At 49.1% G+C, this 16913-nt stretch overlaps 1 protein-coding gene across 5 annotated transcripts in view; it reads right to left on the bottom strand.

Moving 5' to 3' along the window:
• Positions 1-16913, bottom strand: part of Myo5c (myosin VC) — a 76966-nt gene that overhangs the window by 35747 nt on the left and 24306 nt on the right. For 4 of the 5 annotated variants that reach the window (XR_001839460.3, XR_594031.3, XM_006243413.4 and 1 more), the window contains exons 9-16: positions 15803-15909; positions 13377-13642; positions 9074-9155; positions 8290-8430; positions 5284-5409; positions 4286-4369; positions 1548-1682; positions 877-974 (exon numbers count right to left, since the gene is read on the bottom strand). Coding sequence is in view for 3 of the 5 variants with exons in the window: in XM_006243413.4 (XP_006243475.1) it covers positions 877-974; positions 1548-1682; positions 4286-4369; positions 5284-5409; positions 8290-8430; positions 9074-9155; positions 13377-13642; positions 15803-15909 (1039 nt within the window). In the remaining 2 variants the exon portion in view is untranslated. Of the gene's footprint in view, positions 1-876; positions 975-1547; positions 1683-4285; positions 4370-5283; positions 5410-8289; positions 8431-9073; positions 9156-13376; positions 13643-15802; positions 15910-16913 lie in introns of those variants that run through there. The other variant, XM_063265550.1, reaches the window with a different exon arrangement.

The raw sequence follows: 16913 nt of genomic DNA, 5'->3' as shown, positions 1-16913 counted from the left end.
TACCACTGAGCTAAATCCCCAGCCCCCCAGTCTGTGTTTTCTGTTGGTGGTGCTTTTTTTTTTTCATTTTTGTGCGTTTTGGTGCGTTTTTCCATTTTGTTTTGAGACAGGGTTTCTCTGTGTAGCTCTGGCTGTTCTTTCTAGACCTCACTCTATGAACCAGGCTGGCCTCAGACTCAGAGATCCACCCGCCTCTGCCTCCTAACTGCTGGGATTAAAGGCGTGTGCCCCCTCTGCCAGACACGACTTAGTCCCCAGTTGTGACCTGTTTGGGAAGGTTATGGAACCTTTAGGAGTTAGAGCCTTACTAGAGGAAGCACATAGTGTGTGCATTGGGGGACAGGAGGTGCTTTGAGGGTTTGTAGCCTTGGCCCATTTCCAATTAGCTCTCTCTGCTTCCTGTGCGCGAATGGAGATGTCAGGTCTTAGCTTCCTGCTCTGACTGTCTGCTGCCTCTCCTCCTCCTCCTCCTCCTCCTCCTCCTCCCCCTCCTCCTCCTCTTTCTCCTCCTCCTCCTCCCCCTCCTCCTCCTCCCCCTCCTCCTCCTCCCCCTCCTCCTCTTCTTCCTCCTCCTCCCCCTCCTCCTCTTCTTCCTCCTCCTCTTCTTCCTCCTCCCCCTCCTCCTCCTCTTTCTCCTCCTCCTCCTCTTCCTCCTCTTCCTCCTCTTCCTCCTCCTCCCCCTCCTCCTCCTCTTTCTCCTCCTCCTCCTCTTCCTCCTCCTCCTCCTCTTCTTCCTCCTCCTCTTCCTCCTCCTCCGCCATTAGAGAGAGTCTCCCTCCCAAAGCACTAGCCCAAGAACTTTCTTCCTTAAGTTGCCTTTGGCCACAGTAGGATGTCACTTTTGAAGGGCTCTCCTTCTGTGACAGGAATACTCACTCAAAGGGCAGCTTCTCATCATTTGGCTTGATGCACCGGACGTAGTGGGGTGTGGTGGCATTGAGGGTTTCCATGAGCAAGAACAGGGAGCTGCGGAACTGGGAAGCAGGACCCGGGGTCAGATGTTACTCTGTAATAACTCACTGCTTATTGCAGACAAATAAAGATGATCATAAGAAGAGGTAACTTTGGGGCTGGAGAGCCAGTCAGAGAGCACTTGAGGCTCTACCGAAGGACCTTAGTCTTGGTCCCAGCACCCACACTGGGTGGTTTACAGATGCCTGTAACTCTAGCTCGAGGTGCTCCAACACTCTTTTCTGTCCTCTGTGAGCACCCGTGTCCTCACATATATACACCCCTACACACATAAAGAAAAGTTTTTAAAACTTCTTTCAAAAGAGGAGGTAACTTCGCACAAGCAACTGTCAGGGCAGGCTTTGCGCTATGACTGTGGTTAACAGGTACAGCCTACCTGACCAGGGTTCCCTGGCAGCAGAAACCTAATACACCATGTGACTACTCATGGGTAGGGAGGGAGCGCTGGGATGTGCTAAACTGAAGTTAGGTTGAAGATGGGTTGTCTGAAGCCAGGCCCGGGCTGTGCGTCCACGACGGTCTGGCTCCCCCGAGCTGGCCTTACCGTGACCGTCTCCCACCTCGCCCCCGTGTACCTTGTTCCCAACCGTGGTCCGGAAGTGCTTGGTGTTCGGCTTGATGACCTGCTTTGCAGATTTGACTGTGATCATTGCCCCAAAGGGAGAAGACGGAACAGGGCTTTCTTGAAAAAAGGCGGCACAGAGATGAAACTGGAAGGGAACAGGGAGGGTTTTAGTATCCCTACCCGCACAGACCAAATACACAATCGTGACGGCTATCTAAATGAGCGGATCCAGGGTGATGGTTCCCGCCACCTCCACAGCCAGAACTCCATTATGTATGGAGGGCCTCCCGCATGGTCATGCCCATGGCTTCCTGGGACTGAGAGAGAGGACAACTGTACAAGTGTCTAAATGCATGCACTGTGCCATCTGGCAGAAGAGAAGAGACATCCCCTGGCTCTGCTGGGCCCTTTGGCTCAGCTGGACTCTCTTCAGAGCCCAGCCACCCCTCTCTGTAGATCCAAGCCCTACTTACAAATCAGGGCCATTAGTGGCATCCGGCCACACCCTGCTTACAATGTTGAACCCATATCCCTATATCTATGTGTATATGTGGATGCTTTCATGTACAGTGTGTGTGTTCATGTGTGTAAACGTGTATGTAAACATGTGTATGGAAGCCAAAGGACAATCTTAAGAACAGGGTCTACCTTGCTTTTGAGACAGGGCCTCTCATGTAGAGTTGGCGCTTACCCAGATCAGAATACAAGAAGACTAGAAAGCCCCTGTTTCTGCCTCCCCCACTTGCTGGGGTGACATGTGTGTACCACTGCGCCTGGCTTTTTTACATGGGTTCTGGGACTCGGATTCGGGCTCTCATTATTGTATGGCAAGCACTTACTGAGCTAGCTCCTCGGAGCCTTTCGGTTTTTGAGGCAGGGTCTCACTGTGTAGCCCAGGCTGACCTACACCTGATTATGAGTGTATAGCCAAGGCTGGCCTCGGTCCTGCCTCTGCTCTCTCATCTTTATTTGCCCCTCTTTTGGGGCATCCATACTCTGCTGTGAATCGGTTGTGTCAAGGGTCTGTCTTCTGTTGCTCTTCATTCTTTTAAAGTGGATAACGGCCTCCAAAGCGGGACCCTGGGCATTGCCTAACGCACTCCAAAGTGGGGGAGGGGTGGGGGGAGTGGGGAGTGTGTGTGTGTGTGTGCATGTGTGTGTATGTGTGTGTGTGAGTGTGTGTGTATGTGTGTATGTGTGTGTATGTGTGTGTATGTGTGTGTGTGAGTGTGTGAGTGTGTATGTGTGTGTATGTGTGTGTGTATGTGTGAGTGTGTGTGTGAGTGTGTGTGTATATGTGTGTGTGTATGTGTGTGCGTGTGTATGCATGTGTGTGTATGTGTGTGTGTGTGTGTGTGTGTGTGTGTGTGAGAGAGAGAGAGAGAGAGAGTGTGTGTGTGTGAGCATTCCTGTGCCCTCAAGCACAGACTGAGTCTGGAATTCCCACCTGTCAGTTCAGGAGACAGACCTAGTCTGTAAGACATCTTCTAGACAGGACCCTGAGGTAAGCTTGGGCTAAGTAATCAGCAAAGAAAGTCAACTAATTCTGTCAGAAGATGTGAAAGATGCGACCACCATGTTTCAACACCGAATGCTCCTCTGTGAGCTGCCTTGCTGAGGGTGGCCTTTGTTTATACCCATCAGGGCAACTGCCTGGACTCCATGGGAACTGTCGAAACATCTGAGCACTTTAAATGACTGGATTGTCTAAAAGAGGGAAATAAATGTAGACCAGATGATTATAAAATGAAGGCCTAGCTATGGAATACCTTCTTCTTAAAGTTTTATCAGGAAAGATCTGAAGTGGAAAAGAAAATGGCCACAAGGCCTTCATTCATTTGGAGATAATGTTCATCACTCCAAGCAGTGGATTCTAGAACCTGATGCCCAAGGCCACACCCGTTAAACTTGGTTTGATTTTCTTTCCTTTTGTATGTGTGTGCATGCCCATGTGCATGCATGTGTGTGCCCATTGTATGTAGATGTGTGCACATGTGTGTATGTATTGGCATTTGGTGTGTCTTCATTCATTGCCTTGTATTTTGAGAGGAGCTCTCTCACTGAACCTAGAACTTAGTAACTTGTCTACTCTGGCTGGTCAGTAAGCTCCAGAGATCTGCCTGTCTCTGCCCCCTCAGTGTTGGGATATAGACAAGTGTTTTTTGTTTGTTTTGTTTTCATTTTTTGACTTGGGTGCGAGGAATAAACTTAAGTCCTCTTGCTGGTGAGGCAGCCATTTCACTCACTGACATATCCCCAGCTCCTTGGTTTTGGATTTCTTTGAGTGCCATGGGGACCTCACACTGTTGTGTATGTGTGAAGGGACATGGCTTCCACTATGTGCCCCTGGGAAGACCTGGCCATCAGGCAAGGTCACTGCTGTGTCCTCAGAAGTGAGAACAGGGCCTGACCCCCAGGTAGTGCCACATTCCTGTGAGTCAGGGAAGGAGCCTAGTGTGAGCTGCACTGGCCCGGTCAGCTGTGTTAGCTGACTCCTTTCTCTGTCATTGGCAGGTATACAATTGACCATGTTTTCAGATGCTAAAATGTACATTGCCCTCAATTCTAAAACAAATAAAATGTGATGCACGGATATACTGGAATTTTATTCAACTGGGAAAAAGAAGGAAATAAAAAAAACCACTTGGAGGTGCTGTTGCTACCCAGTAGTTCCTCTTTTCAACTCTACCCTTTCTTGTGTCAGGTACACAATGACCAGCAGCCCGTGCCCCTGGGAACCCTGCCAACCTTGCTTGCTCTGAGGACTTCAACCAGCATGTCGTAGACAGTGTCTCTGTTCTTCTCCAGGAACCCCTCACACTGGTACTCCACCTGTGCAGAGAGGAGCCCGTTACCCCAGAGGCCAGAGCACGAAGCATCAGGTACAAGCCAGTTCCCTCTCTCCCCTTCTTTTCTTTGTAGTGCATGGGGTCAATTCCGGGCCTTTACATGCACTAAGCATGCATTCTACCACTGAGCTACACCCCCAGGCTCTCTTTGTGTGTGTATTGTTAGGTCTCAGGCAGTACATATATCCAGAAAGGAACTCAATCCGGACAATAGGAGGATTTCTGGTGTTTAGATATAAGCCAACATTCCGCAGGAACTTGTAGAAAAGTCTGCTGTTTGACCAATCACCGACCCTATGGCCTGCCTCAGTGTACCTGTCATGTCAGAGCTGACTTCTGACACAACCCACAGCCCCCAGGCCTGCTCTAGCTCATAGGCTTCTCTACCCCAGATACTTGTTCTTATAACCTGCTATTCTAGTCCTGCTTTAGCTATCTCGCTAGTCTGTGTCTCTCTCTGTCTCTCCCCTCTCTCTCTGTCTCTGTCTCTCTGTCTGTCTCTGTCTGTCTGTCTGTCTGTCTGTCTGTCTGTCTGTCTCTCTCTCTCTCTCTCTCTCTCTCTCTCTCTTTGCTATCCCTCCACTATTCCCTCCTGCCATTCTCCCTTCTCTCGTCCAGTCTGCTTCTTTCTCTGCTCTGGACCCTTCCAGATGCCTAGAAATTTTTTTCTCTTTTACCAACAATAAAACATCTTCTCCTAATGGATTCTAGATGTGTGTCACTATGCCTGGTTTGTCTTACAAAGGGATCTGGGGACTGAACCCAGGTCCTGATGCTTGTAAGGCAAACATTTTACTGAGCAGTTGTCTCCCCCACTCCCCCCAGTGGGGCTTGAATCCAACCACAGCAGAAAAGTTCTGACCTGGGTATGGCACGTTGGTCAAGACATCACTGTACCTTGTCAGCAAAATGTTGGATGATGAAGGATGAGTTTGACATTCTAGGCTTCTCGAATAAAGAGTTCTTGTTGACAAAATTGTTATACAGCTTTTGAAGCCAGTTTTCATCAGTTCCATGAGGCAACTGGAAGAGAAGGGCAAGGAAAATCTCCAGTACAGAAACAAGATAGAAGAGGGAAGAAAGAAGCTGACCTGGGGGCACCAAGGTCATCTGCTGCCTCAGGGAGCTGCTGCACAGCAGTGGGCCTTCTCCCTTTAGGCCAGCAGTTCTCACATTTCCTAATGTTTCAACCCTTGAATATGGTTATTCATGCTGTGGTGACCCCAGCCATAACAATATTTTTGTTGCTACTTTAAAACTGAATTTGCTATTGTTATGAATTGTAAATATTTGTGTTTTCCAATGGTCTTAGGCGACTCTTGCGAAAGGGTTGTTCAACTCTCCCCAAAGAACCACAATCCACAGGTTGAGAACCACTGCTCTGAGAAATTCTAAACACTCATGTATCTTTGGCCTTATTAATCTTTGTAGATAATTATTTTTTATTATGAACAAATATATGAACTCTTTATCCCAATATTTAAATGGCTATACCAGTGTCCCTTTAGAAGACACTGAATGAAGACTTACATACATGCAGAATAGGCACTATTTTACTCTTCTCACAGACGCTTCAAAGTTCAAGGAAAGAGGACTGGGATGGGAACCTGGCTCCATTCCCAGTAGAGTGGGAAGGGCAACACCAGGTGTGTGTCTTCCCTACCCCCTCTCAGGGAAAATAGATTTTATTTGGCTTTTCTGCCTCCCATAACCAAGGTCATACTTCCTCCAGCTAAGCTCTTTGGAAAACCAGTTTTTTTTTTTTTTGGTTCTTTTTTTCGGAGCTGGGGACCGAACCCAGGGCCTTGCGCTTCCTAGGTAAGCGCTCTACCACTGAGCTAAATCCCCAGCCCCAGAAAACCAGTTTTTAATGCTGGCATTTAAACACTACCAGTTAAATTCAACCTGAAGAGTGAATTCCATACTCCATTGTGGCTCAGTGACTTCCGGGTCACCTTCAGTACTTACAAATACTTGAAGTCTACCTTAGCCTCAATACTCCTGGCTCTAGAACATTCTGGAACACTGGCTTGATGCCTGCAAGAGCTGGTGCATAGGTGGTGCTGGAAAAGGTGATCGGGAAGAACCACGGAACCAAGAATTCCAGGAAAGAATCACAGAGCAGTGGTAGTTTTACTGTGTATAAAAATGAGGGCATGATTTGTTCCAAGGCATGGTGTAGGGGAAGGTTATTGTAGATATGAGGTAAGGGTGTAGCCAGAAGCATCTAGAAGAGTCCCGAGCAGAGAGAGAAAGTAGACTGAATCTGACTGGCAGATTGAAGCGGGTCACAAGAGGAAAGAGAGGGAGGAGAACGAGAGGGGAAGAGAAGAGAGAACCAAGAGAGAAGAGAAAGAGAGGGACAAAAAAAGAAGGGGGGGGGCGAGAGCGCATAGCTGAAATGGATTGAGAAGCTGGGGAAGGGAAGCTGGAAATGGTTAGGACAAGGGTGGGGTGAGAGGAGTCACAGGTACTGAGAGAGCCCGGAAGCCTGGGTGCACTTTGGTATGCTAACAGGCGCCACAGTTAGCTGTTTGTCTGGTTTCTTTTGGACCTGAAGTAGTGTGTCATTATTTTTAAGCAAATATATCTTTGGGGGTGGTGACTGCTCAAGTGTCAGAAGCAACTGTTTCCAGTCCATTCACACTCTCCAGGGGGTTATTTGTTCTTGGGGCACAGGGTTGTGTTGACCCACCTTTAAGTGACTCCTACAGGTTCTCTGGAATCATATGGCTGTGACATTCCCTCCCGATCCGCTCCGGGTGACTCACACTAAACACAGGGTGGAGCCATTCACCGTACACCCTATACATCTGCCTGCCTGCTGGCCTCCAAGACAAGCTCCTTGCTGGATGTCACCCTAGGGGTTGTGCCTGGTACCAGGACAAATGACTGAATGAGGTGTCTACCATTTTCAAGTGGACTCTGGCCATCAGTCTCCCCCAGTCCCTGCTCACTAGTACCTATTGTGGGGTCACCTGGCTGGTATATCCTGCCCCATACCCTCCATTTCCCCAGCTCCTGAGCTGCACTGCCTTCCCCCAGCTGTTCTTTCCTATATAACCAGCCCTCTTGGCTATATGGCCTCTTGGTCTCTCAGTCCTCCACTCCTGCCCTCATGCCCCCCTCGCCCCATTCTTGTCCTCTCTTGCCCATCTCTCCTTTCATGGCCCAGTTCAGTCTGGACCCTTCCAGATGCCGCTGATTGTTCTTTCCCTCATATCTACAAATCACAGACAAAAGGGTGGGGTGCCTATTTAACATATCAGAGGGGGCCTGGCTACTAGGTTTTCTCTGCATCCCTTGGTCCCTACCTGTTACAGGGCCATCCTGCCCCCTACCCTAAATTCTCCAGCCCAGGAGGCTAGGTTGCCCTTCTCTATATAGTCCAACCATTTTGGTTCCCCTGCTCTTTGTACCATTGGCCTCCTGGCTGCTGCACCTGGTTCCCTGCTCTCCCCTCTCCCTCTCCTCTCCTCCCTCTCCTCACATGGTCCAGCTCAGGGTCACGCCCACTCTGGACTCTCCCAGATGTCCTTGCCTCTGACTGTCCTCTTCCGCATATCTATAATAAATTTTCTCCCTCTACCTTACCCATAGCCCGGCTCCTTTTTTCCCTGTATCTGTTATTCACTCACACACAATAAGCCTCCTCCTCCACCATGCACAGACGTGTGTCACATCTCATTTTTTCCATTCATACCCAAGGGTGGTACATAAATGTGCTAAGGTGGGAGGATCCCAGGCTCCCAGGGTTCAGGCTCCACATTAGTGTCTCAGATTTAATATCCAAGCAAATTTAACATCTGGCTTTCCATACATAGCTCCGAGAAGAAGCTCGGTGGTAGGCCTATCTGTAGCTACTCAAAGACTGAAAAAGAAGCCAGTTATTCTGACAGTTACCAAGCATTCTTCATCCAGCAACTCCAAAATGCCCATTTTGGCTTCGATCAGGTCAATCACAGGTTGATTGTCATAGAAGTCTATCAGAGTCCAAGGGATGTCCTCCTTCATGTATTCCTCTTGCTCAAGTTTAAAGACGTGCTGGGGTATCCCGGAGATAAGGTGGAAATTAAACAACATCAAAGAGAGACCTGAAGGGCTTGATGCAAGCCCAGAAGGTACAGATGTGAGGGTCCAATGTGTGATCAGAAAGACCCTGGAACACTGGCCACCCCTCCCCAGAACAGAGCCACTAAGAGGTCTCTTATGGGTCTGGCTGTCACCCTGACACCATCCTGAGTGGCTGTGGTCTACTGCTGCTCTCTGGGGACAAAAGCAGCCTCCTTAGCCTGGATCAGCCCAGCCAGGGCAGGGCAGCCAGAGAGAATGTCTGCTATGCAGGCAGTGGGCAAAACGTATTATTAGAATTCAGAGTTTCAAGGAGGCTTCCCCAGGATCTTGTTCAGGCTCCTCCTGGAGGATGAAGGAAACGGGTGACAGATGGGGAGGAAAGAAAGCACCCCAAGTTGTTCCAAAAAGGAAGCCAAAGATGGCGGTGCAGTTTCAAGATACAGCCACAAAGCGGCATAGCAACTCAAGGTATAACTCGAACTATCAGGGCATTTTCTATCTCTCGACCCATGCATGCTTGGATTTCTGAATGAGGAACTGGTAAAGGACTGTGTCTCTTTCCGTGCACGCAGAGGGCTGGGCATTCGCCCCAGGAAGACAAAGAGTCACCTACCAGGTTAAACTGCTGCTGCAGCTTTTCGTTAGCGTAATTGATGCAGAACTGTTCAAAGCTGTTTACATCAAACGTCTCAAAACTGAAACACAGTTGAACAATAAAATGAGAGCAAGCCCAGGACCTAGGTGCTCATTATAGCAAAGTGTGCATGTGCCTGCATGCGTGTGTGTGTGTGTGTGTGTGTGTGTGTGTGTGTGTGTGTGTGTGTGACGACTCCATAGCTTAAGAGGTTTGCTATGCTTTCGGCAAGTCTGAACGACTTCAAAGCTGCTGCTTGCTGGCTCCTTCTAAGCTGGCTGCCAGTTGACAAACTACCCTTTTCCCCACTGGCTGGACAGGAATCTGACTGTACATGATTCCTCTTCCCCAAGCCAGGCATTACAAGTGGCATACTGATTAATCCATGTAATACCAGAGTCGGCATTACTGTCCTCCCTCTACAGAATGGAAAATGACTGAGAGATTAGTTCCATTTCTTAGGACATAGCACTGAATCTGATTGGTAGTAGCACTTAGGCTTTCAACGGGAGAACACTTCTCTCCTCTCCCCGCTGACCATCCAGAGGGCAGACAGGACAATTCTGCCTTCCCCAGGCTGGCTTTCAGAGTTCCTGGAACAAAACTCTAAGGTCATTTAATAACTTAGCCCAGCAGGAAGCCACACACATCCCTGCCTTGTGTTCAGGCTTTAATAGCGGTCTCCAGGGTTACCTGGGTGACTTGTAAACTCGAGAGCCTGGAGCAGTCAGGCAGAATACAGTGATGGGGGATTGGATGCTTACTGCACAGCAGTGAGCCCCTTGGGGCCTGCGACAAGCAGGATTGTCTGAAGGAACAGCCTCGCTTAGCTCGTCAGCTGTGGCCACTCGTGAACCCAGGCCAGGATTTCACATTAGCTGATTCTCAAGAGGAGGTCGCAGTGTCCACTTTACCCTGACTCCTCTGCCTGTGGAGGGTTGAGGGTAGTGGGGGGTGAGCATCCTGCTGGGAGGAAGCCTGAAAAGATGCCTGCCTTTGTGTGCCTCACCTCTCTGTGCTCTAACTGCCTCAGGTGGAGGATTAATATAACTTCATTGCTTCACGGAGGGTCAGAGTCCAAGAGGCCATGGTGAGACCCAAAGGACAGCAAATGGTACCCAAAAGTCAGCTTTTAGCTTGCATCCCCATCCTCTACCCTCCTCTCCATGCCCAAGGCTTTGTCCCTTGTGGCTCTGGTCCTCTGGGGTCACTGCCCCACCGTAGGTCCCTGGACAGCTCCAGGCTGACTGGAGGCAGCTGTACCACTTTTTGTAACATTGTGAAGGCACCAGAAATGGAAGCCAGCTTGGACCTGGAAGGGACCAGGCCAAGGCCAAAAGGAGCAGGGTTTCCCTCAATAGGGCACAATGTCAAATGATGATCCTTTGTAGGTACCGTGAGCTGAAGTTTAAAACCTAGGGACTTACGACTTAAGATGCCAGAGGCGTGCTGTCTGGGACAATGGTTTGCACCAAGACCAGGGCGTTAAGGCTCATGGCTTGGTGACTTCTTCCACCTGACTGTCCTGACAATCCTGCAGGAGAGGCTCTCAGTGCTCTGAAAACATGCCACTGCAGTGCTGGAGAGTCTAGCCCAGAGGGCTAGCCTCAGACCCAGACATTTCCAAGCCTGCTCCAAAGAGCATAAACATACGACAGCCCGGGACATCAAAATTAAGTTTCCTTCCCTTTGCAGTTGAACCTCAAAGCTCCCGGCTGCAGTTTCACCTGTGCTAAAGGATGCTAACTTTTCCTGGCAGCCGTTGTCATATCTGGGTTAAGCTGAGCTCAGTTCCCCGAAGCCACGATATGTGTTAGGACCTGAATCAACACACAGGCCAGCGTGCTAAGGAGTGAGTGATTCACCCTGGGCCACAAGAGCTTCCACTTAGGGGGTAGCTGTGAATCCATGAACCAGTTTTATATCCACTACACAAGCGCTTCATCTCCCAACTAGTAATGTTAACGGACTCTAACAAGTTTTAAAATTTGTGAGCACTTTCATTGTACAGTCAGCCACTTAGCTGCAAAATTCAAGTTCTTCACTACAGCGGTCTGGAACTCTGTGGATCTGAATTCCCTCTCCTATCATACTACACAAACACACACACACACACACACATGCATACACACATACACATGCACACACACATACACATATATGTGTGCACACACACATGCACACATACATACACACATATGTGCACACATGCACACATATCTTTTTTCTCACAGTAGTCACTCTGACTTCTCCTTCCTTGCCTTCTTCACTAGTAAAATGAAGTCCCAGAAGGCAGGGACCTTTCATCGCACAGTGCCTGGCAAGTACTTATTTGTTAGATAAAAGTATAAACAAGTGGCTAGGGAGATGGCTTGGCAGTTAATAGCACCTACTGTTCATGCAGAGGGACAGAGTTCAGTTCCGAGTACCCAATGTTGGGTGGCTCACAAGTGCCTGAACTCCAGTGTCAGGGATGTGGCGCCCTCTTCTGGACTCTATAAGCCCTAGCACTCACACATGCACAAACCTACATGTACACACATGAACACACGTTTATAAAAATAAATCATTAAAAATATGAAGAAATATATTCCTAAGCTATGAAGTCCACTATTTTTAAAGGCAAGTTCTGGCTGGAGAGATGGCTCAGAGGTTAAGAGCACTGGCTGCTCTCCCAGAGGTCCTGAGTTCAATTCCCAGCAACCACATGGTGGCTCACAACCATCTGTAATGGGATCTGATGCCCTCTTCTGGTGTGTCTGAAGACAGCTACAGTGTACTCATATACACACAATAAACAAGTCTTTTAAAAAAAATAAAGGCAAGTTCAAGAAAATACAGCAAACACTTCCCACTTCAATGTAAGAGTTTTAAACTAGGCTACATTATTTTTTTTCCCAATTTTACTCAATTTTTTACTGGTTATTCAAATTATTTCTTGGGATAAGATAAGGTAAATAATTTACTAGCCTAATCCTGTCCTGTATTAGTATTTTAGAACTGTTGATATGTTTTCTTGAGAGCCATGAGTAATCACTTAAAATCTATATGAAACAGTCCCTCCCTTTGCTAACTCCCGTCAATACCTGGAACAGCTGGCTCTCCTGGGTGAAAAGTTGAAGGGCTGTGCCTCCCTTTTGTGTGAGGAGGAGTCCCTAACTGATGGAAAGTATCGAGTCTTTTCTGGGACAATCTTCCCAGTGGTGTGCCCAAGAGGCCAGGTGTGGTCTTGGGAGAGTGGCAGGGACAGAGACCGAGGGGGGTTCTGACAGAGACCGAGGGGGTTCTGACAGAGACCGAGGGGGTTCTGACAGAGACCGAGGGGGGTTCTGACAACTGGACAGCCCAGCACCAGGTTCCACCTTGCCTTCTGCAAGCACCTTCAGCAGGAGCAGGATCCAGGATCAGAAAAGCAGGACAGGGCAAAGAGAAAGATGAGACCAAACTCCAAAGTGGCCCAAGCTTTGTGCTGTTTGAAGTAGGGGTGGGACAGTTGAAGAAGGGGTGGGGCAAGCCGAGCCCTTATCTCTCAAGAAAGAACAGGAATGCAGATGTGTGAGGGAGGGAGACGGCAGGCCAGGCAGACTGGGGGATGCCATCCAACCATAACCAGCAGTTCTCCTGGGGGACAGGAGGGTATTACAGGGCTCAGTACTTCAGGGCCCTGTAGGGGATTGAAGTGGACCTCATCCCTCTGCCAAAGGACCAGCTGTGAACAGCTTAATTCTTCCAAGCTTTGGTGGTTACATCTCTAAGTGGATGGCTTCCAGATGGCTTGGACCAAGAAGCCTCTTACCAGGGGCCCTGTCACACAGTGATGTTTGCTGGTTTGCACAGTGAGTTAGTTTAGCATTTATTGTGTACCTGTGCTGTTGTAGGTGCATGTATGTGCTCATACATGTATGCACATGGAAGGCAGGGTATCTTCCACTATTGCCCTCTTTTTAGACAGGGTCTTTAGTTGAGCCTGGAGCCCATCAGGTCAGCTATGCTGGCCTCCCTCTGCCTCCCTTGTGCTTTGTGTCAGGGTCCAAACTTACATTTGTATAGCAGGCATCTTGCCCGCTAAGAAATCTCCCTAGCCCTTGTTTGCCGTTTATTCAATGCACTCTACAGAAAGGACACCATGACCCAGGAGCTATATTTAACATCTCTACATGCAACCCAGAGGGGGAAAAATCATCTTTAAAATATGCAAGACAAGTGGAAGGGTGCAACTTAAAAATAACAGGGCGTTTGACATTTAAACGAGGAGAAGCGGGCACGCAGAAGAGAATCTTACCCATAAATGTCCAAAACACCAATAAAAGTGTGCTGCTTGCCTGAGAAGTGCAATGCCTGATTGATTTGCTCTACAATGAAGTCGAACAGGTGAGCGTAGATCTTTTTGGCCAGCGCGTCCCTGGCATTGATGGCCTGAGGCCTGGTCATGGGCTTCACCACAGTTTCTGAGGAGGTCACTATTTTTCGGTTGCATAGCCACTGAGCCACTTTGATAGTCTCCAGGCCCAAGAGCTCACAGAACACCTTCAGGTGACTGTCATCCTCCTGTAAAAAAACAAACACAAGTCTCATCGGGGTCACCACACATCCAAAGTTAATACTGCCCCATCTGGCCAAAGCTGTCCAAGGAAAGAGTAGCTATGTGAGACAGTCAGGCCTCGTGGTTGAAACTAAGCCTGGGGTAGAGCAGGAGGCTGTGGTGACACTCTCCCTGCTGTGGTGATGCCTAGCGACCCTGGCTGTGTCTTTCTGGGTCTCTTCATTCTGGCTGTGGAAGCTTGTGGGCCTGCTCCACCCATACACACAACTGTGCCCCCTCCTCTGCACCTCTGTGACTTCTCCAGACACACGCTGTCAGCAGAGGATTGGACACGGACCAGGTGCGACTAGGATCTGTCTTAAGGGATCTCTCTGCCCTGCAAAGTATTGTTACCACAGATCTGGGAGGAGCTCCTAGCCTGAGCTAGTGTCTCAGCACCGGAGCTAATGGGGGACTTTTCTCTTCTTGAGTCTGAACATGAGAGGTGCCCCGCTGGCCTGCAGACAAGGGGTTCGGGGTGCTAATTGCCTTAGCCAGCATGTACTGCCTCCAGCTCTTGTCTCTTGGCCAGGGAGCGTGATTCCATGTGACCACACACCATCCTTCCTCCTGAGGTAGGCAGCATCACACAGTGACTGCTCTTTAAATGCTCAGAAAATGGAGGAAAAAAATTTAAACTCCAAGTGGCCCTGCCTTCTCCTTGCTCTTCACCTCACCCCTTTTTTTAAAAAAAAGATTTACTTATTTATTATTTATAAGTACACCGTCTTCAGACACATTGGAAGAGGGCGTCAGATCTCATTACAGGTGGTTGTGAGCCACCATGTGGCCACTGGGATTTGAACTCAGGACCTCTGGAAGAGCAATCAGTGCTCTTAACCACTGAGCTATCTCTCTAGCCCCTGCCCCTCATCTTTCTTGCTGCTGCCACACCAGCACAGAACTTCCTTCTGACCCTACCTGAACTTCTCTCTGGGGAAGGACTTGGCAGAGCCTTTCTGTCTAAGAAAGGACCAAATCCCTGAAGTAAAGAGATTCAGTGGGAGGAGCTGTCACCTAGGAAAGGGATTCACAGGGGCAGCAGGCAGTGGACTTTTAAGAGGAAAGCTTCACCCGAATTCAGTTTGTCTGACATTCTAAGCTCCTGAAATAGATGAATTGTATGCCGTACCAAAGCCAGGGTCAATAATCAGAGGGCTCTTTTTTTCTAAAGTCTTAGCTGGGGCCGGAGAGAAGGCTCAGCAGTTAACAGCGCTGGCTGCTCTTTGGGAGAACCGAGGTCTGAATGTCACGACCCACGTAGCAGCTCACCACTGCCTGTACTTCCAGTTCCAGGGGATCGGACACTCTCTACTGGCCTCCCAGGGAGCAGGCATGCAAGGGGGCACAGACATGCATGCAGGCAAAGCACGCATGCACATAAATAAAATTAAATGACTTAACAAAAAGTGTTAGAATTCTTTCCTTTCTAAGCTCTTGGCCCAGTGGCAAACTTGGTGCAGTAGTGCTCTCGGTGGCTGTGCTTGTTGGGTGGGAACCATGTTTACTCTATGGGAGTTTGGCAGGAAAAGGTCAGAGCCACAACCACATTATTCTCTGCTCTCTCAGTATCCCAGTCATCAGAGGATTGGCAAACTCTGCAAGGCCTGCACACTGGTGGAGGGAGGGCCAGTTCTGAGTTGGAGGAGGGCAAAAAGTACACCCCAGACACCTTACGAGGTGAGCAGGAGAGCTGGGGAGAGGAGCGAGACCCACTGCCTACCCTCAGTCTATGGTAGGTAGGCTTTCCTACTTTCTCCAGATCACACTTCCCGTGAGGTCAGGACTTCCTGTTTGGTCTGATGGTGTTTCACAGAGCTTACAACAAGCCCTGGGACACATAGGCTCCATAGATGTTGCTGAATAAAAGAACACATAGCACCCCTCTACAACACTCCCCCCCCCCCTCTCTCTCTCTCTCTCTCTCTCTCTCTCTCTCTCTCTCGGCACATATGCCCTGTGACAAATAAGACAACCCCGGAAAGCTTTCTTCCTCGTTCCTGCTAAACCAGTCTGTCTAGCAGGTCCAACCATGGCTGTTCTCATCCATGGTAGCCAGTGAGCCATGAGCTGTGCCCCCCTGACCTTCACACCCAAAGGAAGGGCAAAGTGAACATGAATCTTACACTGACTGCAGACCTCTCGTTGCCCACTGTGGTGACCTGCACATTGCCCAGATGCAGGATGGCAGCTAGGATCTTAAAAACATCCATCTGAAAATCTTTCTTGAATCCTGCAAAGTAAACATTCCCCAAGTCAAGGCACTGCCATCCTCCTATGTCCCATAATACAGCACTAGGATTCTTCTAAGAATTCTTCACTCCAGTCGCAGTGCCAGGAGTTGGGGCGGGGGTGTGAAGTGGGCTGTTCATAGGACAGGGGTGTGAAGTGGGCTTTTCATGGACAGGGGTGTGAGGTGAAGTTTCATGGGACAGGGGTGTGAAGTGAGCTTGTCATGGGGCAGGGGTGTGAAGTGGACTTAGTGAGAGCACTTCACAGTTCCTCTCCTAGATGAGAATGCTGCAGCCAGCGGGGGTGGGGATGTTCCTCTCTCCTGGGCTGCTGGAGAGTTCAGTTGTATCTGGGGCTGAGGGTATAGCCAGGCTGGTAGAGTGCTTGCCTGGCATGCGGGGGACCCTGGGTTTGATTCCCAGCATCACACAGACCAGCTGTAGTGAGCATGTCTGTAGCTGAGGCAATCAGGTGGGGGAAGAGAATTACAAGTTCAAGATCATCCTATGTATCAAGTTTAAGGTCAGACTGGACTACATGAGACTCTGTTTCAAAGAAAAACAACAAAACCCAGAACAAAACAACAACAAAGAAAGACAACTCCTTTTACACAGCTATTTTAAGTGAGATTCTAAGGAAACTAGGCTCTGGTGTGTTTTATATACGTAATTTGTTTTTTTTTGGTTCTTTTTTTCGGAGCTGGGGACCGAACCCAGGGCCTTGCGCTTCCTAGGTAAGCGCTCTACCACTGAGCTAAATCCCCAGCCCCTATATACGTAATTTTAAAATTTTCTTTTCTCTTTGCCCATAAGCTCCCAGAATCCTTCTTAAGGTGTGCCCTAGGTTGGCACAGCCCTATCACTGTGGATCAAGGCAGTGGGCTCTTGTGTCCTTGGGTCTCTGCATGGGTCTGATTAATGGAGAGCCTTGGAAGGAGATAAAGGAGGGCAGGGCAGGAGAAAAGGGGACAGGAGGAGGAATATGGCAACAATAACTATGACAAGG

This window comes from Rattus norvegicus, chromosome 8 (assembly GCF_036323735.1).
Source record: "Rattus norvegicus strain BN/NHsdMcwi chromosome 8, GRCr8, whole genome shotgun sequence".
In the NCBI taxonomy this organism is placed as follows: domain Eukaryota; kingdom Metazoa; phylum Chordata; class Mammalia; order Rodentia; family Muridae; genus Rattus; species Rattus norvegicus.
The sequence above is the reverse complement of the archived record's forward strand: the minus strand, read 5'-3'. Positions and strand labels throughout refer to the sequence as shown.